We start from the raw sequence: 24,331 nt of genomic DNA, 5'->3' as shown, positions 1-24,331 counted from the left end.
ACGCTATGTTTTTCTATGACACAAAGGAACAATAATAAAAGCAAGTACAGGTCACAGAAGAAAAAGTTTCTTATTAGTAACGTAACAAATTACGTTAGCTTTTGGAACTATTTGTGTAATTTGCGGTGCTGGGCACTACTTTTTTATTAATTGGATGGTGCTTATTGCGGTTTTGTCGTTAATATAACAAGATTGTTTGTGTCATTAAAGAAATTTGTCTCTTACCGCAGAAGGTGTATGTCATTTATGTATTGAGACCATGACAATTTGCAAATTATGTTGTGAATAATGGCTTATACCTACTTTTACTTCTATGTTTAGATCATTTAAAACATGTGGATCGGTTTTTCTTTCCTTGCTGATGGAGAAAACAAGCATCTACGAAGGCCTTTTTTCTTTAGAACTTAGGGCCTTGTAAATATATATAGTCTTTTGATCATCTTCTGCTTTCGCTTTGAGGAATCATGTGCTCACTAAGTTTTGGTATCCTGGTTGATGTGGTGCTTTAATTAGTTAGTTTATCTTTACTATAGTAAAGAGAGGGCATTTTTGTGAATACATTCATTTTAGAGTGGTTCATATGTGTTATTTTCGGCAACAATGTATAGAGTCTACATTGTTGTTTCATGCTAATTTGTGCCAAGACTTATCAAAATTATACAGAGTGTGTTGCCATGAGGCGAATATTTATAACGGTTTCACTTTCTTCTTTTATGACATGTTCAATGGAGACACAATGAAGAGCGGGTCTCCGGTACCTGTAGATTTATCCCCAAATGTTAGTGATGATATATAATGCAAAGGACATAATAAGAATGAATAACATTGAATTTACATCGTTCTCAATAAATAGGTCATAAGCAGTTGTGGGACCTTAGCTCTTTTTCATATAATAAATAATCTAAACTAACCCAACAATTTCAGGGGGGGGGGGGAATCATGAATTTATATTAGGAAGAACGACCACAAAATTCAAGATTTAAGATGACAGAAATGAAAGATACTTGCATGTTAATACTTAAATAGCATTCCTAAAAGAGTTATAATTTATCCTTGGTGTATAAATCAACACTAATGATTGTGAGAAGGTAAGATCGTGGAAAGAGAAGGACTTCTGCATTTGTTTTTGTAATTCATTCAAGCACGTACTCTCTTCGGTTCCATAATAGTCATTTTGGACATCTACATGGTCCCCAAACTAAACCTTCGACCAACAGTCTATATTGAAATATATTTATGAAAACTCAAAAAATTATACGATGTTATATTGCTTTTTAAGAATAAAATTATTTGTAGGTATCCAAAAAAAATATTTTTAACAATGTTACTAGTCAAAGATCTAAAAGTTAAGACCTCCCTTATACCTGTAACAGCAAAACTACAACTTATAGAGAACTGGAGGGAGCATTCATGTATATTTTACATTTTATTTTTCCATGTGCTTAGTACTAGCTAAATTTATTTTGGACAACAATTATTCTCAAAACCATGCAACTCACAAACTTTTCACTCAGAAGAGTGGTGTATCGCTGCATCATGATTTATTTCATGTCAAACATGGTAAACGCAATATCAAACTAAAGTATTGTTGTCATAATTAGTCAAGTTTGAAGGGACTTTAAGAGCAAATTACTCTTTAAATAATACTTCTAATTGAATAGGAGATGAAGAACGGGGGAATGGTGTAAAATACCTTACGTAGCTCAAAAAGCGCATGCCCCTTGAGCTACGGATCTAGCAGATCAAGAAGAAGACGCTCCTAAAGAATTGGGTCATTAGAACCAGAAACCTCGCTACTTGACATTGAATTCAATAAGGGGGATATGAAACTGTATAATATAAAAAAGACAAAGTAAAACAATCATGAACAAATCTATAAGAGTGAATGCAACAGCTAAGGAATTTAAATATTTGCATCAAGCAAATTTGGAATTTCACATTTTCCTTACTAGTATACTAAACAATTAACGACGATATCCACTCATCCTAATCTATCGTCAAATAAATGTTCATCCTGTTATTGGTTCTTCCTTGATGAGCTATATACACATTATTTTAGCTACTCATACTTCCAAATCATTGGTTGCCATATTTGGCAGTGAACCATACAGAGGATATGCACCGGGCTTGCATGCATCTTATGTGTCATTCTTATCCCATTTCTAGTAGCCATACATATGTGGTTTGTTTCTAGTTGTTCATAATAACATCAATACTTAGTATTGTGCAAATAGCAGCTTCCTAGGTACCCTGTCGATAATGGTCATCTTCATACCCACATGTCTAGCACGATGGTATTGCCATATAGAGAATGCTAGTCATTATACATGATTGTAGCATGCATGGTTGTATGCTGGCCAGTTTGCAGAATTACATATGTCATCAGTTCAATATGAATGACAAAACTGGACAGGAACTTTACTGAACAATTGCTTTCCACAACAGTATCAATAGTGGACAATATAACAACGAGACCTGCAAATCTCAAAATGGAAGGGGCAGATAGTTACCGGATTCGCTCGGAAAGGCCTCGAACTCCGATCTAGATAGAACGATTCAGATTGGAGTTCGAATTCGCACGGTTCGCTCTGGATTTGCTGCCCGATTCGTCGAACTCTAATCGAACCAGAAAAATGGATTCGGTGGCTAGAGGTGGTGACTGGTGAGTGGCGAGCGGACAACAGAATTCACGTGGCGTGCAGCGCGACAGATGGTGGCGAAGGGCTCGCGGCCGGCCTCTCGTTCTCGGGGAACAGCAGCCCCTCCTCCTTGCCACAGATGCACTGTGTGGAGGTTGAGCAGGAGAAAGAACAAGGAAGGATATGCTGAAGCGCACAAGGCGGCGCCGCAGGATTAGGTTTAGAATGAGGCTATTGGGGACAGCGGAGGAGCAGGAGATCGTGACATTGTGGGCCTGCTTGGGCTTGACTAACCAACATTTTTCCTATTTTTATTTATTATTATCTATCTAGGATCTTCGATGGCTATTTTTGAATGCGAACAGTAAGCTATTTTGAACCGAAGATAGCAAGTTCACGAAATGGATCTCCGATTCGCGAATTGGAGATGTATACCCCCTATCGAACACGATTCATAGAACGTAGCGAATTCGAACCGCGAACTCGAATCGCGAATCAGGTAACTATGGGGCAAGAGTAACGATGCTGCATGAGATAACAAATATTAGTACTTACAGCTTCGCTACAGCTCAAAAGAAGACTACTATCTCCATCCACATATATAGGGGCTAAATGCGTTTTTTGAGCTTATCTTTGACCACGGGTTAGCACAATAATATATGACATGCATGTTGCACAAAGCATACCATCGAATTCGATGTGAAAGGAGATTCTAATGAAATAATTTTTATATCATATATCTCATACTAATAATTTTATCGTTGGTCAAAGGCTACCTCGAAATCCATATTGGGCCCTATATATGTGGATGGAGGGAGTAACTAATGCTTTCCACTACATAAACGCCTCCAGTGACTGTCCCAGTGGTTGTCTTCAAAACAACTGTTTAGTTTTTTTGCTTGCAGTACCATGAAGAGAATTGCAGCTCCCCCAAGAGTGGATCTTCTTTAGTCAGGACAGTCTCCATCAAGCTTGACTGAGATGAGAAGTAGAACAGACTCGTCAACAGACATTCGTATAGCTTGTCAACTCAGTGTTTTCTACAAACGAGAATTTCTAAACATGGGAACCTATAGGAGGAATTAATTTGAGCAAAAATTAGCAGCAAGCTATGATGCTTATTTGTAGATTATATGATTGATGGCATTGTAATTGAAATGGACAAGAGGCAGCAAGCTAATGTTTTCCCAAGGCTGTTTGTCAGTGCTGCTAACTAGAATTGTAGCATGTACTTATCCAAATTCAGGTTGTTGTGTCCACATGTAGCTTGATCCAAACATTTCAGTGTTCAAATTGTAATAAAGAGGTGTACACATCAGACAAACTATTGCTCGAAGAAATTGATTGTGGGAAAAGAAGACATAAAGAACCAGCTACACACTCATAAGATTGACTATACAAAAGTATGCTAACAAATAACATAATAAGAAACATTACTCTGTCCAAATTTAGCAAAATCAGCTCATCTGCAGAAATGTTCATGTGATTACCCGAAGCAGGGATAGTTGTGTAGTAGCATCCTCTCCACTCAGGCTGTGCGGGAGCTTTCTTTGCAAATTTGTCTTCTCCCTATCCATCCATCCATTATGTCTCCAATGGAATTGTAATTTCTCGTCCAATTGGCTCTGTACAAACCAAACACGCATAATCACTAGTTCATTAGGTTGTTCTATCAAAAAAGTCAGAAATACGGGCTGCTCCGCATCTATTAAAGGCACGAGAAAAAACAAGAATGCATCAGGCTTACCAAGGTGTTCAATGACACTCCGTGACAAGTAGCTAGAAAGTTGTTTCCAGTCTCCAAAAGAATCCAAATTGTATGGTCCAAGCTGATCATCAAACTCAAATCGTTTTACTGCTTCAGAGTATCTGATTTCCTACATTAAACAAACTTTAGTATTCTAGCCCAAGCAAAATCAAGCGCATGCATCCCTAGTTTGCGTTTTTATTATGTTATGTCGCAGTCAATAACTTGAGTTAAATTTTGTCGAAAATGTAGCAATTCTGAGACAGGTTGGCATCTGTGAACATTTTAGATGGCAAGTTTAGTTGTATGGGATTGGCACTTTCTTCAGAAATGCATGGCAATTTGTAGGAAGAAGAGAAATGTTGCGGCAAAAAACAGCAGGATTTGCCATCTCTTACCAGGTAAATTTGCCACACACACAAAATTTGCTTGACATCCCCCTCCCAGCTGACGCTCGCCAGTTATCATCACAATATTTTTAAACCAGCTGCAAGGAAAACAAGTTAGACATAACTTACATGCATTTTTAGTCTTGCATATTAATTATCATCTGGTGCAGATCCAGTAGATTGCAGAGTAGTGATCAAATGAGCCAATGCATCCTCTTTATCATCATTGAATTAGTTATTTGTAAAGTTCCATGCCTGAATGCTAAAAATTACAAGGCATATTGAGTATTGATAACTAGAGATATACAGTTCAGTGCATGGCGCAAATACAATATTCACAACAACCGAGGGAGCTCAAGCTGCCATGCTATTTTGCTAAATGAAATATACTTATCCATACGCAATATTGCCTTTTTAACACTAGTTGCTGTCTCATGCAGTACCAGTACAGTCTCAACTCTCAAGTGATGTGCTATGTCTAAGAAGGCAAGAGAACATATATAATAAAGATATGGGAAATAAAGCAACAAAGTAGGCTACAATATATAAAAGATTCTAATATCAAGCATGTCACCTCCTCTTGAAGATGTTAAACATACATGGCGCATTGCACATACCTGACAGAAGAGGATCTTCAGAGATAGTTCAGGAGGTAGTTTAGCTAGGATATGATATCTATTCGGTTGTAACCAAGTCTATCTCTTGCTTTCTTTCTCCTCAAGTTGTATCCCGATTCTCTCTTATCTTCTCAACCAACTCATGTATGCGCCTCAGGGTTATTGCGCCCCTGCTATATAACACGTAGCACGTCGCCCAAGATAGGGTAAGACGTTTCCTCCATCGCACATGGTATCAGAGCCTTCCTCTTCCAATCTAGCCTCCCGATTGCATCTAGTGCATAGACATGTCTTCATCCTCCGGCGCCGCTCAACCTAGCCTCAATGGCCAGGTCACCGAGAAGCTCAACCGCACGAATTACGTGTTGTGGCGCACGCAGGTCACACCCCACCTGCGGCGCGCCGGTGTCTTCGGCTACGTCGACGGCACCGCGCCGGAGCCGGCCAGACTCCACGTCACCAAGGACAAGGACGGCAAGGAGTCCTCTGAGCCCAACCCTCTCCACCCACTTTGGGTCCGGGAGGATCAACAAGTGCTTGGCTATCTACTAAGTACTCTCTCCAAGGAGGTGCTGGTCGCGGTCACCGCGATCACCACGGCGCGCAAACTCTGGGTGGCCTTGGCGGGCATGTTCTCGTCCCAGTCCCTCAGCCGCGTCAACAATCAGGACTGCGCTCATCAACGCGCAGAAGGGCAACCAATCAGTCGCCTCCTACTTCGCCTCCCTGCGCGGCCTCGCCGATGAACTCGCCGCCGCCGGAAAACCTATCCAGGACGACGAGTTGATCTCGTACATCCTCCACAGCCTCGATGTCGACTACCAGCCGCTCGTCTCCGCCCTCGACGCCCGCGTCACGCCCGTCACCCTCGACGAGCTCTTTGCCATGCTGAGTAACTTTGACTAGCGCATGGCCCAGTTCCACGGCTCCTCCGGCGGCTTCAAGTCTTTGGCCAACGCCGCATCTCGCGGTCATGGTGGCGGCTCTCGCTCGCGTGGATCTCCCCGCAACAAGGGGCGGTCAGGAGGAAACAGCAACGCTGGCGGCTCCTCCAACTCTCGCAACGGCCGCTCCATCAACTCCAAGCCTCACCGCGGCGGCGGCTCCAGCCGGTCCCGTCCTGATGCGCCCTGCTGCCAGATCTGTGGCAAGCTTGGGCACACAGCCAAGGACTGCTGGTACCGCTACGATGAAGATGACGACTCCTCCCAAGACGAGGACAAGGTTGCTGCGGCTGCGGACGGCTCCTACGGCGTTGACATGAACTGGTATGTTGATAGTGGGCTACCAACCACATCACCAATGAGCTCGAGAAGGTCATCATGAAGGAAAAATACCGGGGCAAGGATCAAATCTACACTGCCAACGGCGAAGGTATGAGGATTAGTCATGTTGGTCACTCACTTTTTAGTACCCCTCGTCGTAAAATTCATCTAAAGAAAATTTTGCTAGTTCCTAGTGCCGACAAGAATCTTCTTTCTGTTCATAGAATTGCCATTGACAACCATGTCTTCCTTGAGTTTCATCCTTATTTTTTCTTAATCAAGGATCAGGCAACGAAGAAAGTGCTCTATCGAGGTAGATGCGTTCGAGGGCTCTACCCATTGATTCCGGAGCGTAGAAGATTCAATAAACAAGCCTATGGTGCTGCCAAACTCTCATCAACACGGTGGCACGATAGATTAGGACATGCTGCTTTCTCTTTAGTTGAAAAACTGCTTAGGAAAAATAAGCTCCCGTTTGTTGGTGAGCGTGATCTTGAAACTATTTGTGATTCTTGTCAACGTGCAAAAAGTCATCAATTGCCTTATCCCATATCTACTAGTGTTTCTACCAAACCCTTGCAATTAATCTTCTCTGATGTTTGGGGCCCTACTCCTAGTTCTGTTGGTAGACACTCTTACTATGTAAGCTTCATAGATGACTACAGCAAATTTTCTTGGATTTATCTTCTCAAGAAAAGATCCGATGTTTTTCAAGTCTTCCAAAACTTTCAAGCTCTCGTTGAACAAAAATTCGATAGTAAGATCATTGCTGTCCAGTCGGACTGGGGAGGGGAATATGAAAAATTAAATTCCTTCTTCCAAAACCTTGGCATATCACATCATGTGTCATGCCCTCACGCTCATCAACAGAACGGCTCTGCTGAACGCAAGCACAGACACATAGTTGAGGTTGGTTTAGCCCTCCTAGCTGGCGCATCTATGCCCCTCAAGTTCTGGGATGAGGCTTTCCTCACAGCCGTTCACATCATAAACATGCTTCCTAGTGGTGTCATTAACAATGAAACACCACTAGAACGGCTCTTCCATGTTAAACCCGACTACAAATCTCTCCGTGTTTTTGGGTGTGCCCGTTGGCCCAATCTTCGCCCATACAACACTCGAAAGCTCATGTTCGCTCCAAACAGTGTGTTTTCCTAGGCTATAGCACCCAACATAAAGGTGTCAAGTGCCTCGATGTTGCCACTGGCCGTGTGTATATGTCACGCGACGTTGTCTTTGATGAAACCAAATTTCCTTTCGCTGATCTTCACCCCAACGCCGGTGCTCTTCTTCGCCAAGAGATCCTTCTTTTGCCTCCTCATCTCTCCGGTGTTGATCAAGGGGGAAACAGTAGTGATGATCAACTACTGACTAACCCTCTTACTGATGATATGCATGAGCCTTGTGGTGTTACAGGTGAAAACAACGAGGAAAATGGCAAAATCAGAGAAAAAATGGTGAAGAAAATCCTCCACCAGCGCCATATTTCATGTGCCCGGAATCTGGAGACAAACCCCCCTCGGGATCCGTTCGCCTGCGCCTGCAGCGTATCAGATCCGCCTCGGGATTAGCGGCGGCAGACGCGCCAGGGGCGCCAGCAGCACGCACGCCCGCCTCGGACCAGGCGCGCCCCACGCGGCCACCGCTCACGGGATGCGGCGCGTCGTCACCTCCGCACCAATCGTCATCCGCCACTTGTGAGCCTGCGGTTGGCGCGGGCGGTGCACGCTTCACCGGCCAACCAGTGTGCTACAAGCGGCGCCACCCGGTCCGCCCGACCGGTGCGGGGCCCGAAGCTGGCGCGGGATCCAGCGCCGATCCGCGCATGCGTCCGACCGGCGTCAGACCCGAGGCCGATTCGCCATCATGTGGCAATGATGAACCTGCTGCTGCGGCGGGATCTTCTGCGGATTCTGCACACGGGAAGCCGCTGCCACTTGCCACAGAAAATCCAAGCAGGGCAGAATCTGTTGCTGCTGCGCGCGGATCATCCTCGGGATCGGCTCCTAGAGAAACTCCTGTTCAAGCTGCGGGATCATCTGTGGCTGAAAATCTGGGCACTTCTCCTCGGCGTACACGACTACAAAAGGGAGTAATACAACCTGTTAATTACAAACGTGTAACAAAATATGGCATGGTTTGTTCTACAGGTGAACCAGGTGAACCTCATACTCTAGAAGAAGCACTTGGTGATGAAAAATGGAAGAAAGCGATGAATGAAGAGTACATAGCTCTAAAGAAAAATAAGACATGGCACTTAGTTCCTCCACAACAAGGTAAAAATTTAATTAATTGCAAGTGGGTATTCAGGATCAAGAGAAAGTCTGATGGAACTATTGACCGTTACAAAGCTAGGCTTGTTGCAAAAGGATTTAAACAACGGTATGGTATTGACTATGAGGATACCTTTAGTCCAGTTGTTAAAGCTGCAACCATCCGTCTTGTTTTGTCTATTGCTGTTTCTAGGGGCTGGAGTCTCAGACAGTTAGACGTTCAGAACGCGTTTCTTCACGGTGTTCTAGAAGAGGAAGTGTACATGAAGCAACCTCCTGAGTTTGAAAGCAAAAATTCCCCCTCTTATGTATGCAAACTTGACAAGGCACTTTATGGATTGAAGCAAGCACCGAGAGCTTGGTACTCTCGTCTCTGTCATAAAATGCAAGCACTTGGCTTTATTCCATCCAAATCTGACACTTCTTTATTCATTTACAACAAGTCCAACACATGCATATTTGTTTTGATATATGTTCATGATATCATTGTGACAAGCTCATCAAATGAAGCAATCACAGGACTGTTGAAAGATTTGAGTGCAGATTTTGCTCTAAAGGACCTTGGTGACTTGCACTATTTTCTTGGAATTGAGGTGAAGAAACATGCAAGTGGGCTTCATCTCTCTCAGGAAAAGTATGCGGCTGATTTGGTAAAAAAGGCTGGTCTGCAAGGTTGTAAGCCAACACCTACTCCATTATCTAGCTCAGAAAAGTTGTCTCTCACAGAAGGTAATCTCTTGAGTCCAGAAGATAGCACAAAATACAGGAGCTTGGTAGGAGCACTTCAGTATCTCACTTTGACCAGACCTGATATATCTTTTGCTGTTAACAAAGTGTGCCAGTTTCTTCATGCACCTACTAATGTCCATTTTACTGCTGCAAAACGCATAGTGAGATATGTCAAAGGAACTATGAACATTGGTCTAGATTTCAGCAAGTCATCTTCAAATCTTGTTAGTGCCTTTTCTGACTCAGATTGGGCAGGACGCCTGGATGACAGACACTCCACTGGAGGTTTTGCAATCTTTTTTGGACCGAATCTAATCTCATGGTGTACTCGAAAACAGGCCACTGTTTCTAGATCCAGCACAGAGGCAGAGTATAAAGCACTGGCAAATGCTACAGCTGAGATTATATGGGTTCGGTCCATGCTGAAAGAACTGGACATAAAGAACACACCAGCTCCATGTTTGTGGTGTGATAACCTCGGTGCAACTTATTTGTCTGCCAATCCAGTTTTTCATGCAAGGACAAAACCTATTGAAATAGATTTTCACTTTGTTCGTGAGAGGGTTGCTCAAAAGCAACTTGATATTCGCTTTATCCACTCCAAAGATCAGCTTGCAGATGGATTTACAAAGGCTTTGCCTGTGAGAAGCTTTGAAAATTTTAAACATAATCTCAACTTGATGAAGTTGTGATTAAGGGGGGTGTTAAACATACATGGCGCATTGCACATACGTGACAGAAGAGGATCTTCAGAGATAATTCAGGAGGTAGTTTAGCTAGGATATGATATCTATTCGTTGTAACCAAGTCTATCTCTTGCTTTCTTTCTCCTCAAGTTGTATCCCGATTCTCTCTTATCTTCTCAACCAACTCATGTATGCGCCTCAGGGTTATTGCGCCCCTGCTATATAACACGTAGCACGTCGCCCAAGATAGGGTAAGACGTTTCCGCCATCGCACAGAAGACTCCATCTTCGAACAACCGCCTGGAAATATCAGGCAGGAGATGAGTGCATGTAAACAATCAATTGTGTGTAAATTATTAGAATTCTGACAGCTAAAATATCCAAGCACTCAATCTTTGTTTGGTTCTTCTCTTTTCCAAGTATAGTACACCTTCCAAGTGCATTGTTTTCCTAACTATTTCTCACCCACCATTCTAGAGACAGGAAATGTGAAGATTGATGCATAAGTACACATGAGCAGTGTAAGTTATCTGATTCAGACTCAGGTATACATGTAACTGTAGTTTAAGAAGTTATAGCATCAGTTCTTGACAAAACTCTCAAAACTGTAAGTTCACAACAGAAGTGGACAGATAAAGTACAAAGATCTATAGGCTACTGTAGAAAGTAGTGGTTTGACATGCCTTTGGAATTCTATTTAGTTTTCCAGAACCAGATTAAAGATCCATGTGATCCATTGATCTAATAATAATTTTAATGGTTAATATAGTAGTTCATCTGAATATTTTCCTGTTACCGAGCAGGTCCCAATACAAGGAGCAAAACATTATGTACACTTATTCAGAACTTGAAAGGTGATGAACTTGCTTGGGAACAGGGACAAGTACCTCAGACGGGTGGGTAGCAAGAAAGAATCCGACTGTAGGTGCAAACTCATTCCCGTGCCTAGAAGGATTATGATCCCTCTGAACCTGGGGCCCACCGAGAACACCTGAAGCAGCAGCACGGAAAAACGATCTCAGAACTGAATTAGTTGTAGCCGCCAGTTGGGGGTGATGTGGGGGTGGAGGATTATTCGGAGTGGAGAGGGATGGCGTACCTGGGTGGAGCGCGAGGCCGCCGGCCGTGGAAGGAGGCAGGCACAAACGAGCCGCCGCCTGGAGAACTCGTGAGCATCCTGTCCCTTCCTTTCACATCCAACCGTAGGTCGAGCACCGGCTCCGCCACATTCTTAGGGCCAGTTCTTTTGTGCAATTCTTCCAGAATTGACCCCCTCCCCAGCTTCTCCCAGAATTGCCACTTGACATTTTTTTACAATTCCTAATTGCCCAAAAGAACTGGCCCTTAGAGCCGTTGCGCTGGACCTGGCCATATGGGTGGTACGGCCCATCGATATAAAGCCCTGCCACGCCACGGCCCATGTTTCGGCCTTCTCGTCCAAATTAGTAAATATTCAGAAAATCTAAAACAATAAGAAAAATATAGAAAATTCTAACAATTAAGGAAAAATACATAAAATTATAAAAGAGGCAAAGTGCCATACGGATCAATACTGAGCTTTGAAAACAGTAGCTGTCGCATTAAAACCTTGCAGACAAACTCCCCTTGAAGATAAACGCTTGTAAGAAAAAAAGAGTACAAAGCTACTTGCTCGGAAAAGAATTTTTTTACAAAGATTATAATATTCTTCTGGTTGTTTATCGTCTAGATAAAGATTTTTGAATGTGCAGTTCGGTGTTATTCGTAGTGTGGCGGGCTCTCCGTCTAGCTAGTTTTTCATCTTTCACGGTGATTAGTGTTCTCGCCGTATCACTTGTGAGACTGGTTATTCTCTCGTCAAGTATTTCTTTCAGCTAGACTGAAAGCATATTCCCATGATATTGTTGATTCGAATACACTTAATACATCTCGTGCTAACATGGAAAGCACTGAATATATAAGTTTGTGGTCATGCCACCACTACAATATGTTGAAGTTTCATCATCTTGTTCCCGATGGCTGATTTTGTCGCTGTTGAGGTATGTCGCTTACTCCCCCTCGCTAGTCAGTACGCACTACTGATGTTGGTGTCGGAGAGCTCAAGCAAGAGGAGGAGGAACCAAATATATTTGTCTGCGCTCCTTTCTTCTTTCCAGGCGCTGGTGTTGATGGAGGCCATTGGGCCCGAACTCCGGCATACTTTTCATTGTACTTACCATAAATTTTAGAAAGTTTATCATGAACATTAGTGAAATAAGCAGAATAATCTAAAAAATGTTATCAGCGGTGCCAGTTGAGCTCGAGCAAGAGGAGAAGGAACCAAATATCTTTGTCGCGCTCCTTTCTTCTTTCCAGACAATGTTGTCGATGGAGGCTATTGGGCCCAAACTCCGACATACTTTTTGTTGTATTTACCATAAATTTCATAAAGTTTATAACGAACATTAGTGAAAATAAGCAAAAAAAATCTCCAAACTGTTATCGGCGGCGTTGTTGGGTTCGAGTAAGAGGCCATTGGACGGTGTTCTTAGGCTCGTTTGATTCATCTCAGAAAGCCTCATACACCCATGGCATGGAATATTCAATTTGGGCATTTTTGGAAAATGTCAAATTATTCAACTCTCCAAAGGGCCTGAGTTTGGTGCTTGGAAATCCCCGTATTGCTCCCAACCTTGGTCCTTTCATCATGCAAAGTCCACGACTGCTTCAAAAGACCTACAAACCTACCATGACGTGAATAAAGGCATGGAAATTCTTACAACTTTGTTTTTTTAACCAGCACCTCATATATTGATTAAATAAAAGAGTTATTACAATCACTCAGTACAGCCTTCACCACGCAGGACGGAACATTGTTAACAAGAGCGCCATCTAGTCTATTATCAAACTAAACTTCACAACTTTGTTTTATTCCACATTGACACTACCGTTTCAACGCAAAGTGTTGTTGTTTTCCCATATCTAAAGCATCACCACCTTGTAATTTGCATTCCTCCTTTTCTCTTAAGGGCCTATTTGGGTCTTCTCCACTCCATCAAAATCAGTTCCAGCTCACCAAATCCACTTTGGAGCAGTTTATCCCAAGAGTTGCAGCTCCACCATAGAGCATCCCATATACCATAGAAGTTCATATCCCCACTACCTCTTTTTATCTTAACATTCAACCCATCCACCTCACCAATCTTCCACGTCAGCGTTCCATTACCAACTTACTTGAGGGACCCACCATAGGTTGAGCAGCGTACAGAACAACCACGTCACTGTTTGGTTACAACGTTCCTAAATATAAGTCTTTTTAGAGATTCCACTACAAACTACATACGGATGTATATAGACATATTTTAGAGTGTAGATTCGCTCATTTTGCTCCGTATGTAGTCCATAGTGGAATCTCTAAAAAGACTTATATTTAGAAACGGAGGAAGTACATGAGAGACCCGCCACTGGCTGCCCAACATACAGAAAAATATACAAAACAACCGTCTCAATCCCTCAATTTAGCCGAATCCCATCGATCCCCTTTTCCCTGTGAATACTCCGGCACCGCGGCGGGGATCCCATCTCGCGCCCCTACGCAATTACCAGGTCCGCTAATTAGTGTTTCCACATGTGCATCATGAGCTTGCTACACAAGCATCTTGGTTCACCAACCAGGCCCAACAAGAGAGCACCACGAGCTTATACGAGGCCCTGGGCCTTATCCCCTCTAAATCGTGAACTGTCTCTTCTAACAACCCCAATCCTTGTAACTCACCAAGTTTAGATACGACTTGTACTTCAAGTCACACGTTGTACTATATAAACATTGCACCCATCCATCAAATAATGAATCGCGAGTTTATGTAAACTTTACATGGTATCCGACCATAGGGCATGGCTCCTCCACCAAAGCCGCTGCCACTGCCTCCCGGCTACTTCTCCCAAAAGGCCGCTGAGGTGCAAACCTCTTCCGCCATTACGTTGAGTTCTCTGTCCCCTACCATCATGACTACGCCGATCTCCTTCACGGATACAATTGCTGATGTTAGCCCCTTTATCCCCTTATATAGTTTCATTCATCCATTGCAACCGGGGGCCGGCGGGCAGCAGGGCAACGGCCGTCGCCGTCGCCGTCGCCGTCGGCCCGGCCACCCACTTCACCACACCACACCAGGTGGGGCTTCCTCCCCCTTCCTTTACGCGACGTGTCATCACCCAACGTGCAGCTGCTTTCCTCCCTCCTGCTCCGCCGGGATCCACTCCATCTCTCCCCCTCTCCCCCTAAAATCAAATCAAAAGAAACAAAATATCTCTACTCCTAATTAATCCAGCCAATCTGTTAATTAATTAAATCGGGTTAACTAAATTCCTTTCCTGATCCTCGCTTACAGCTCAGGCCGGATTCGCAGCAGCACGGCACAGCCAGCAAAATTCCTTCCTTGCTCCCCCCTCCCTCCCGCATCTCCTCCTCCTCCTCTCGCGTCGGCCGCCCGCCGCGAATCCATCCATCCCCCTCCCCGCCGCAACGCAACGGGGGTCGGGGTCGGGGTCGGAGGGGGACAGGCAGGGAGGAGGAGCTACGCAAGCCTCGAATCTCCCGACCCCCCACAGGGGCGGGGGCTACAAATGGCCGCCGCTGCCGAGCCGACCGGAGGCGGGGGAGGCGACGAGGTCGTGGAGGAGATCAAAGGAGGAGGAGGAGAGGGGGCCGCGGCGACGGCGACGGCGACGGCGGCGGCGCACAACGGCGAGCGCCCCACCGACGACGCCCCTGGCCCCTCCGCGCCCGCGCGTCTTCTCCGCCTCAGGTAAAAGGCCTCAATCTCGTCTCTAGGTCTAGGGCGGGCGGGCCTCATCTCGTCTCCTAGTGGTCTCTAGGCGGCTCCAGAGAACGGAGGGACGAGTCTGACAGACTTAGGGTTCTCTTCCCACCAAAAAAGTACACAGATATACTCATATATAGAGACGAGGATCAGCGAATTTCTCGTCCTTCTCACTTCTCCAAAGGGAGTAACACAACGCCCGCCTCCCGAATCAGGGAGCTGGCCTGCTAATTAGGCAGAGCCACATGCGGGATGTGTCTCTTGCTTGCCCGGATATTTTCCATCCGGCAATTTCGCTGCTGGAAAATGACTTTTAACCAGCGCCACTGAAATCTGGAAACATGGGAGTTCGCCAATTTTGGTTCTGCTGCCGAGCAGGTGTGCTTCTTTTGACTTCTGCTGCGCGGGTAAACCGTCGCCGGCTCATTGCCGCGCAGTGGGGACAGCGACAACGGTAACACCCTTAAGCGCCGGGTTGGGCTTTTGACACTACTATACATGACTTGTGGATTGTGCCGGTCTGAACCATTTGTCGTTTCTCCTTTGCTGCCGTCTATTCCCGTTCCTTCGCTTTTCTGGGCACTTTTTTTAGATTGTAAGTTTCTGCGTATAATAGTGCTTGCTATTCTGAGGAAATTGCTTGTTCGTATTGTCAGAGAACACTAGACAGTAGTAGAGTACATTTATTTATTTGTATGATTTTACCCAAACTAAATGTTTCTGAACTTTTTCTGTAGTTGTGCCCAGTTTATCCCATGACACACAGTTGCATCGACTGTAAAAAAGTAGCACGCCGGCACCCAGTAAGAGGGTGTGCTAAGAGAACTTATTAGTTGGTTTTCTGTTCGTACAATTTAGTCCAAGTTTCTTCTATTTATCTAGTGATAATGTGACTGGAAATAATAAATGTTATCATTTCCTTCTAATCCAACCCTCAAGTCATCCTTCCTTGCAGATAACGGAAACCTCCATAGATCAAGCACTATGCCAGGGGTGATCAACGATACCGAGATAACTGCTGAAACTACAGGCCCATCAAATCTGGAAAGGTCAAAAACTGAGAGGCGCAAACAAAATAATCCAGCTGATGATCCTACTAAACAGTTATTGGATGATAAGATTTCCATAAGGAAAAAGGTGTGTATAGCTGGTCCTCTTATCTTCCTTAGTATGATGAAATGTAGCTTCTTCTTGACACGGTCCATGTGTTGGTTATGTAAATCTAGGAGGTATTGAATTGTTAATTATGTTAGCTTCTGTATGAAGATTGTCATTAATATGTTTGGGAGATAGTTCTTTTTATATGTAATTGCATCTCTATAGAAGTTGGAGCTGATGAAATTGTAAGTGCTTTAGTGGGTCGGAACAACATAGTATATTAAAATTTGTAAGTTTTGACATATTACAATGAGCTAGCTATGGACAGGGGTGCGTGGAAGCTTGCTATCCATGTGCCAGAGCCATGAGTTGGTTGCGAGATCTTATGGGTTTCACTTCTAGCCTACCCCAACTTGTTTGGGACTAAAGGCTTTGTTGTTGTTGTTGTTGACATATTACAATGCATTGCATGGAAGCTTGAAACATGGCCAGATTTACTACTTCGTGTCTGGTGCTGGATTTCTCTCTCTTCTAATCTTCTGCATATTTAACTTCACACAGCTCAAAATGTTAAATCGAATAGCTACAGTGAAGGATGATGGAACTGTGGTTGTTAATGTACCAAGTACTCTAGAAGCGACTCCAATTGACGTTGGAGCAGTGGATGGCTATGAGGATGTTGTTGTTGAAGAATCATTAGATGGATCAGATATACCATACAGACCTCCAATACAGATTGTTATACTTATCGTGGGTACAAGGGGAGACGTTCAGCCATTTGTTGCAATAGGAAAACGCTTACAGGTTAGCCCAAGCTAATATTATTGTTAATCTCATATTATTGTTTGCTAACTCCGATTAGTTCCATGAGCTTCTCTTCCAGTTTAATGTCATCACATTTATGTTTTTTTTAGTATGACAAAGATCAGTTATCACCTTTATTGTAGGATTATGGACACCGTGTGAGATTAGCCACTCATGCTAACTATAAGGAGTTCATACTCACAGCTGGGCTGGAGTTTTTTCCACTGGGTGGAGATCCAAAAGTACTTGCTGAATGTATGTTTTTTAGTGATTATTTTTTTCTAACTTCCATATCAGATGAAGATTAATATTTTTGCTTCATTCACTTCGAGCAGACATGGTGAAGAATAAAGGGTTCCTACCTTCAGGCCCATCAGAAATTCCTGTTCAAAGAAAACAAATGAAAGAAATTATATTTTCCCTACTGCCTGCATGCAAGGATCCTGACCCTGATACCGGTATTGCTTTCAAAGTGGATGCAATTATTGCGAACCCACCAGCATATGGTCAGTATATTTTGTTTACTTTGAATTATTTTTTATGACTGAAACACAAAGCTCATGTATTAATAGTAAACAACCTCAGTAGCAAACCGTAAAATATCAGTTCTAGACAGGATGAGGGTCATCTTATGATCATGCCTCAAAAATCTTGGTTATAATGATTACAAGGTGCAAAATACTATTCTACATGGTTCTTATATAGGATCGGGATTGAATTCTCCCACATGACCATAAGATTCTGTAATATTGTTTGAATCTTATCAACCTCACTCATGCACAATTTATTCTTACAACATTCAGTTTGGTTATTTTCTGATTTGAGATTAATTTCATTAAAGGACTGGAATATCACCAAAGAAATCTAGCCATGGACAGGGGCGCGTGGAAGCTAGCTATCCATGTGCCAGAACCTTGAGTTGGTTGCGAGATCTTATGGGTTTCAGCTCTAGCCTACCCCAACTTGTTTGGGACTAAAAGGCTTCGTTGTTGTTGTTGTGTTGTTGAGATTAATTTCATTGCAGAACAGTTTTGTAGAGATAGATCAATTTATTATTTATGCTTTAGCATGTTCATGGTGTGCTTTGTCTTGTGCCATACTAATAACAGCTTTGCTTAGTAATGTAAACTCATACAGTTATCTTTTGGTTTCACCTTTCCTCTAGAGGCATCTCGTTTCTGCCAGGGCACATGTTTGGTTAATTTCTGTTGTCTTCCATTCTTGGAATTCAAGATTACGAATGGTAAAGAGAAAAAGAAAGAACAAAGAGGAATAGTCATAATCTGAATGAACTGCACCTCATGACTAAATGCATAAATTTGATTTATACGACCAAAATCGGACCAGCTCTTTTTTTTATCAAGATTACTTATGACAATAAACACTCACCCAGTTTCTTTGTATGTGAAAATCATCAAAAGGACATCTTATCTTGAGGGGTGAGTTAACATTTAAAACCTTGACTTCACTACGTAAACCTACCAGCATGGTGAAATCATCCTAAAAACCAGATCCACGTTATAATTTGGTCTGCTCAAGTCGAAAGCGTTAAATGCTGGTTAAATTAGAGAGTGCTATACAGAACCATCCACAAAGTAGGTAGTGGAGTATGGACCTTTTCCTCTTTTCAAATAGGGCATGGCAAATGTTAGGAGATGAAATGATACTAAAACCTTTTAGTTTCAGCTATTCGACTGATGGCAAAACCACAATGGAGTGGTTCTCTGTTCCAACTTGTAGTTTTTAAATGTGAGGGTTTTGGTCCATGCTGAATGGTGTGATTTTCCATACGCGTCCATATATTATGAGGTCTGCTGTTGTGTCCCTTATGTGTTAATGTGTGCCTTTCTATCACTAAATTTAATTTTTGCATATTTTCCCCTTTTATGATCTGGATAAGCAACTTGATTACCATATTTTACCATTACAACTATGTCATCCTGCTGACCTCAGTATTTATTCAGGACATACACATGTGGCAGAGGCACTAAAAGTACCCATTCATATATTCTTTACCATGCCATGGACGTGAGTCATTTTTGTTCTGCTTCCTCTTTGAAAGACAGTTGCTGATGAATACTGTCATTTGGAGATCTAACATATGCTGCTTGTTCAGGCCAACTAGCGAATTTCCTCATCCTCTTTCTCGAGTGAAAACATCAGCTGGATATCGAGTGAGTTCACATTGTATTTACTTATTTGTTCTGGGTATCGAGTGACTAATGTGAAGCTTTTCTAGATCATTGCAAATTTCATGAAAAGGAACACAAAAATCGGTACTTGTGGAAATTAGTTTAAGAAAAAAAGAAAAAAAGAAGAAAAACTTTGCCATCTGTTATTATTTGTCTTCCACCTTGTCTATGGATGTGTTTAAGTTTGAGGTCCATCTGATCGTATGGAGTAGTACATCACTAGGGTGTTTTCTTTTTTGCTGTAGTGAATCCCAGTTGAGTAGTTCACGCACATATGCATGAACCTTGGCTATATATGAAATCTATAGTTGGTCACGTTGTTTCATGCTATAAAAATTAAGAAAACCTACAGTGTTAGTACTTTCGAAGCATTGAGGCAAGGCTGTTTTTTTTAATTCGTCACTTGTCAATGAAAGTGAAATTGATATTGCAAAACATAGAGCAAATCCGTATGTTTCTTTCATCCATAAAATTGCTCTGATACCTCGTGTTTGTCTGCATTTGCAGCTTTCTTACCAAATTGTTGACTCTATGATTTGGCTTGGGATACGTGATATGATAAACGAATTCAGGAAAAAGAAGTTGAAGCTGCGTCCAGTAACATACCTAAGTGGTGCACAGGGTTCTGGAAGTGACATTCCTCATGGATACATCTGGAGCCCTCACCTTGTCCCAAAACCGAAAGGTGTTTGATTCATATTAATTTGAGCTGAAACTGGACCATGCTTAACCTTGTCGTTCTTGATTGTTTCAATTGCCAATTTGCCAAAGTTAAAAGTAATTTATATGGTCGAATGATCTTGTTTCTATCCCATTTTACAAAACAGAATATAGGCAAAGTCAAGATAGTAACAGGTTCATTTGGTCTTGTGTTTCTCCCATTGCATCCTTTTGCTAGTATTTAGAAGAATTGGACATGGTAAGTTAACTAGCTGATGGTTGACACCAGTGATGTTGCATACTCGAGTCATTGCAGCACTCCTTCAGACCTGTCTATATTATGGCAAGCTTAAAATTTTGGGTGCTGAGCGGTTGCATCTCAATTGCCTCTTTACTACAAGCTAGCAGATTGAAATATCAGGAAATGCTGTTATTTAAAATTTAAAATTAGAAGGAAGTGCTTAGTACTTGCTAGAATATGTGCATATCTTATCACTGCTAATTATTTAAGGAGCTTCTATAATTCGTGTTCAAGATTATAACTGCAGTTGTGAATTGTGGAGTAAATTATTGAGAAAACTATTGCATTGGAATTTTCAGATGTTGTTGTTGCTAATGGTTTGTGGCTCAATGTTAAAATTTGTCATCTATTTGAATGCAGACTGGGGCCCCAAGATCGATGTTGTTGGATTTTGCTTTCTCGATCTTGCGTCTGATTACGTACCACCTGAAGAACTTGTGAAATGGCTTGAAGCGGGTGACAAACCCATTTATGTTGGTTTTGGTAGCCTTGTAAGATCAGTTTGACCTTTCTTATATTTACTGCATGTTGGTTTTAAGTTCCAATATTCCAATTCTGATATGGTGCATTATTTGACCTGCTCTGTTTAACTTATTGTACTGATATGGTGCAAAACAGGGTTAGTTATGTAGTTGCGTAGCGGATCTTTCTTGATTACCCTGATGCCATTGGCAGTGAATGCACTTTGTGGATTAGTGAAACTCTTCATGTTTTACAGCAGAAAGCGACTTTGCACATGCTTTTTTTTCACTACCTACAGTAGTAATAAGAAGCAAGTTTGCCACTTGGAATCTTTGTAGCATCTCACAGCAGAAGAAGTTATTTGTGTGCTTTAGGCGGAGGGTAGTTTAGCTCTATAGTTTAGTAGCTCTAGTTAGTTAGGGGAATTGTTACTAGTTCAAATAGGGGTTTGCTGTTAACATTACATCTAAAAAAATAGTCTCAACTAACTGTGAAATTTAAAATTCAGATGCTAGGTGCTTTTGAAAAGCCACCATAATAACTTACCTGATTCTTTCATTTTTTTTTCTGATACACTAGCCAGTTCAAGATCCAGCAAAGATGACTGAAACCATTGTCAAGGCACTCGAAATGACTGGACAGAGAGGTATCATTAACAAGGGTTGGGGTGGCCTCGGAACATGTAAGTTCATCTTATGATTTGTGAGCATGTTGCACTATTTGGTTGTGGGCATATATTTTGAGTCCATCCTGAGTCTTGAACCTTTTGCAGTGGCAGAACCAAAAGATTCCATATATGTTCTTGACAACTGCCCTCACGACTGGCTTTTCCTGCAGTGTAAGGCAGTGGTAAGCCTTTTCTTGTTACTCTTGGTGGCTTAGTGCATGGATCATATTATGTTTCATTCGTATAGTATTTTTATTGATCATCAAATATCGAATGTTTCCTGATTTTGCAAAACTAATTAACCAACAGTTTTCATGGGTCATACTTAAGAAAATTTGGTGAAAGAACTCCAGTGTGGCCACTATGGTGCTAATAGTGTCTGTTTATTCTGTTGAGAGGAAGGCTCACACCTTTTTGTACCTCCACAGGTACACCATGGTGGTGCTGGAACGACGGCTGCCGGCCTGAAAGCAGCGGTACTCTCTCTCTCTCTCTCTCTCGCACTACGTTACGAGCTATTCATTAGAATGCCACATGACTTCCACACTATTCTTGATGCAACTACAGTATTACTTTTCCAAGCCAATTATTGTTAGGTAGAGTTAGCATCAGCTGAAAACAATTCCTGATCAGGGCAAGCCTGCAGTTGCTAGAGACATCTTTTGTTCGCAGCATTTACTCTTATAACTAGCTAAGCAACTGGCAACTAGCACCTGATCATAATATTTGCTATTTTTGGACCAGTTATATTTAGTTTAGTTCTAACCCAGTGTTTTGGTGATTTGTAGTGTCCTACAACTATTGTACCTTTCTTTGGCGACCAACCATTCTGGGGAGAGCGGGTGCATGCTAGAGGGGTAGGGCCTTCGCCTATACCGGTTGATCAATTCACTTTGCAGAAGTTGGTTGATGCTATAAAATTCATGTTGGATCCAGAGGTAACTCTACAAATTCTTTGCGCTTGGGCAGATGAGACTTTTTCTTTTGTTTCATATCGCAAAAATAGATAACAAGAATATGGACACAGATGTGCATAGGTAGGCTGCAGGCAGTGTTGCAGATATGGTGATGATATACTGATATACAAAATTGCTAGATTGTCACCTTGATAATTACTCCCTCCGTTCCTAATTTCGCTGGTGCATTCGTAGTTTGGTACCCAGCATGGTTCCAAAAGCCAGGAATAGACTGGTTACTGCCAAGAAACAGGAACCGGTCCGTTAAATTGGATAGTTAGAATGTTCAAATTCAGATATTAAGTTCTCAGATTGGAACAGCTTTGGGACATATACACAAATCAGTACTAAACTAAACTTCCCTGATTCAGAACTTATTTATAACCCACTAGTTTGTATGATCTCCTGTTGGTAGAATTACAGCAAACATGTATTTTCCCCATGTGATTTTCAGGTGAAAGAAAAGGCTGTGGAGCTTGCCAAGGCCATGGAATCAGAAGACGGTGTAACGGGCGCAGTCAGGGCATTCCTCAAACACCTGCCCTGTAAAACAGATGAAAATTCACCCCCACCAACGCACGGCTTTCTAGAGTTCCTAGGCCCAGTAAGTAAATGTTTGGGGTGCTCTTAGGTGCTGGTCAGATGCAGGTATACCATTCCTCCCTGCTGAAAGAAGAGTGTAAAAAAAGGCTCTTGGGTGACCGCTATGCCATTGTGTGCGATAAGAATGTGGAAGCCAAATGTTAGAAGTTGATGTACATGCATGCGACCAGGAGCCCGTGATTTATCGTTTTGCGTTTTTTTGTATGTGTGTTGTGTAAAGAGTATTTGTCTGATGATTTTAATACATCATTTTGGTGTGGTTGCATCTCTCATGTATGACCAGGCAACCTGTGTATATGGAAAACTTCAGAGTGCAGATTAGTTCAGTTAATCCTTTTGCAGTTTACAACATGGTTTAATTTGAAACTGCCAGGCATGTCATGGTTATAATTATGTTTCAAGTTTTTCCTAGCTCTACTACAGGTCTTCATTTTAAGATAAAGTAGAGACCTGTGACCTCATGCACAGGGGAAAGTAATTATGTCATCCCAGTATTTTTTTCCCAGTTTCCAAAAATATGAAAACAAGTCATGGTTGTAAATTGGGCTATATCTTGTGAAATATTACTTGTACGAAAAGACAACTCTATGTCTATTCATTGGGAGGGCTGTTTTGGCTCTGGGGTGCATATATATGCTCCTTCATGAACAGTAAATTAAAAATAAATAGTAAATACAATTTAAAAATTCTGATATTTTTTAGATGTTTTTGTTTTTTTTGCGACGGTAAAGGGAGTTTGATTGCAAAGTTATAGAGTTACAGTCGAGAGGCCACAAATCCTTGATACAAGGTGGAACTGAATGAAGCCAAATAGCAGTTGCTCGCTCCGTACGGCTGTAACAAGCCAAACGATCGGCAGCTCTATTCTGTAGACGACTAATCTTCTGAGGTACAAACTCCCTACTACTAGCTAAATACTTAATCTCTAGGGCTAACTGGCCATAAGCTGACCGTCGTAGAGCATTTGTTGATAGGCAGGATAAAGCTTCCAGGGAATCCGATTGCAACACCACCGGTGAATTTGAGTGCTGTATGGCAAGAGCCATACCTTGCATCATTGCATGTAGTTCTGCCTCAAGTGGATAGTTGCAGTGGAAAATATATCTGTATGCCGCAAATAAGATTGAGCCCTCATTGTCCCGGAGAACACACCCGGTCGCCGTGGAGTCATCTTGTGGGTTAAACGAACCATCCACGGACAGGGCGACCGTACCCCGCGCCGGAGCCGGCCATGGTACAGTGGCCACAACCATCTTTTGGCGCGTCACCACCTATGGCACCGAGGGCATCTTGCCTTTGATAATCTCCTCCGCTGAAAACTTGCCCACGAGGTTGATGGATTTATAGTAACTAACCAAGAACTCAACCGATGCAGGCACGGGTGGGGCTTCCTTACCGTGATAGCAGTCGTTGCGTATCTGCCATATCCGCCAAATCAGCATAATTACCATGTCACAAACCA

The 24,331-nt window shown here is 42.5% G+C and overlaps 1 protein-coding gene across 3 annotated transcripts; it reads left to right on the top strand.

Annotated features, from left to right (window-relative positions):
* Positions 1 to 14,161: 14,161 nt before the first annotated feature.
* Positions 14,162 to 23,134, top strand: LOC123050992 (sterol 3-beta-glucosyltransferase UGT80A2). 3 transcript variants are annotated; one of them, XM_044473717.1, is made up of 15 exons: positions 14,162 to 14,477; positions 14,695 to 15,111; positions 16,082 to 16,263; positions 16,786 to 17,028; positions 17,172 to 17,283; positions 17,364 to 17,534; positions 18,993 to 19,056; positions 19,145 to 19,202; positions 19,728 to 19,905; positions 20,542 to 20,672; positions 21,223 to 21,325; positions 21,416 to 21,492; positions 21,739 to 21,786; positions 22,099 to 22,248; positions 22,721 to 23,134. In XM_044473717.1, exons 1-15 carry the CDS (start codon positions 14,198 to 14,200, stop codon positions 22,895 to 22,897), a joined length of 2,391 nt encoding a protein of 796 aa, XP_044329652.1. In that variant the 5' UTR covers positions 14,162 to 14,197; the 3' UTR covers positions 22,898 to 23,134. The 3 variants fall into 3 exon arrangements, with proteins under 3 accessions (XP_044329652.1, XP_044329654.1, XP_044329653.1); XM_044473719.1 differs by lacking the exon at positions 14,162 to 14,477 and having other exon boundaries at positions 14,652 to 15,085; positions 16,066 to 16,263; XM_044473718.1 differs by lacking the exon at positions 14,162 to 14,477 and having other exon boundaries at positions 14,683 to 15,041; positions 16,043 to 16,263.
* The last annotated feature ends 1,197 nt before the right edge of the window (positions 23,135 to 24,331 follow it).

Source organism: Triticum aestivum, chromosome 2D (assembly GCF_018294505.1).
Source record: "Triticum aestivum cultivar Chinese Spring chromosome 2D, IWGSC CS RefSeq v2.1, whole genome shotgun sequence".
Classification (NCBI taxonomy): domain Eukaryota; kingdom Viridiplantae; phylum Streptophyta; class Magnoliopsida; order Poales; family Poaceae; genus Triticum; species Triticum aestivum.
Note: the sequence above shows the minus strand (reverse complement) of the source record. Positions and strands in the feature narration are given on the sequence as shown.

Bases quoted from the DNA above. Each gene is read 5' to 3' on its own strand.
- LOC123050992 (XM_044473717.1), top strand. From the start codon at position 14,198: ATGGCTCCTCCACCAAAGCCGCTGCCACTGCCTCCCGGCTACTTCTCC. The intron at 19,057-19,144 runs GTGAGTCATTTT...CTGCTTGTTCAG, and splicing joins TTCTTTACCATGCCATGGAC to GCCAACTAGCGAATTTCCTC. The intron at 19,203-19,727 runs GTGAGTTCACAT...CTGCATTTGCAG, and splicing joins AAACATCAGCTGGATATCGA to CTTTCTTACCAAATTGTTGA.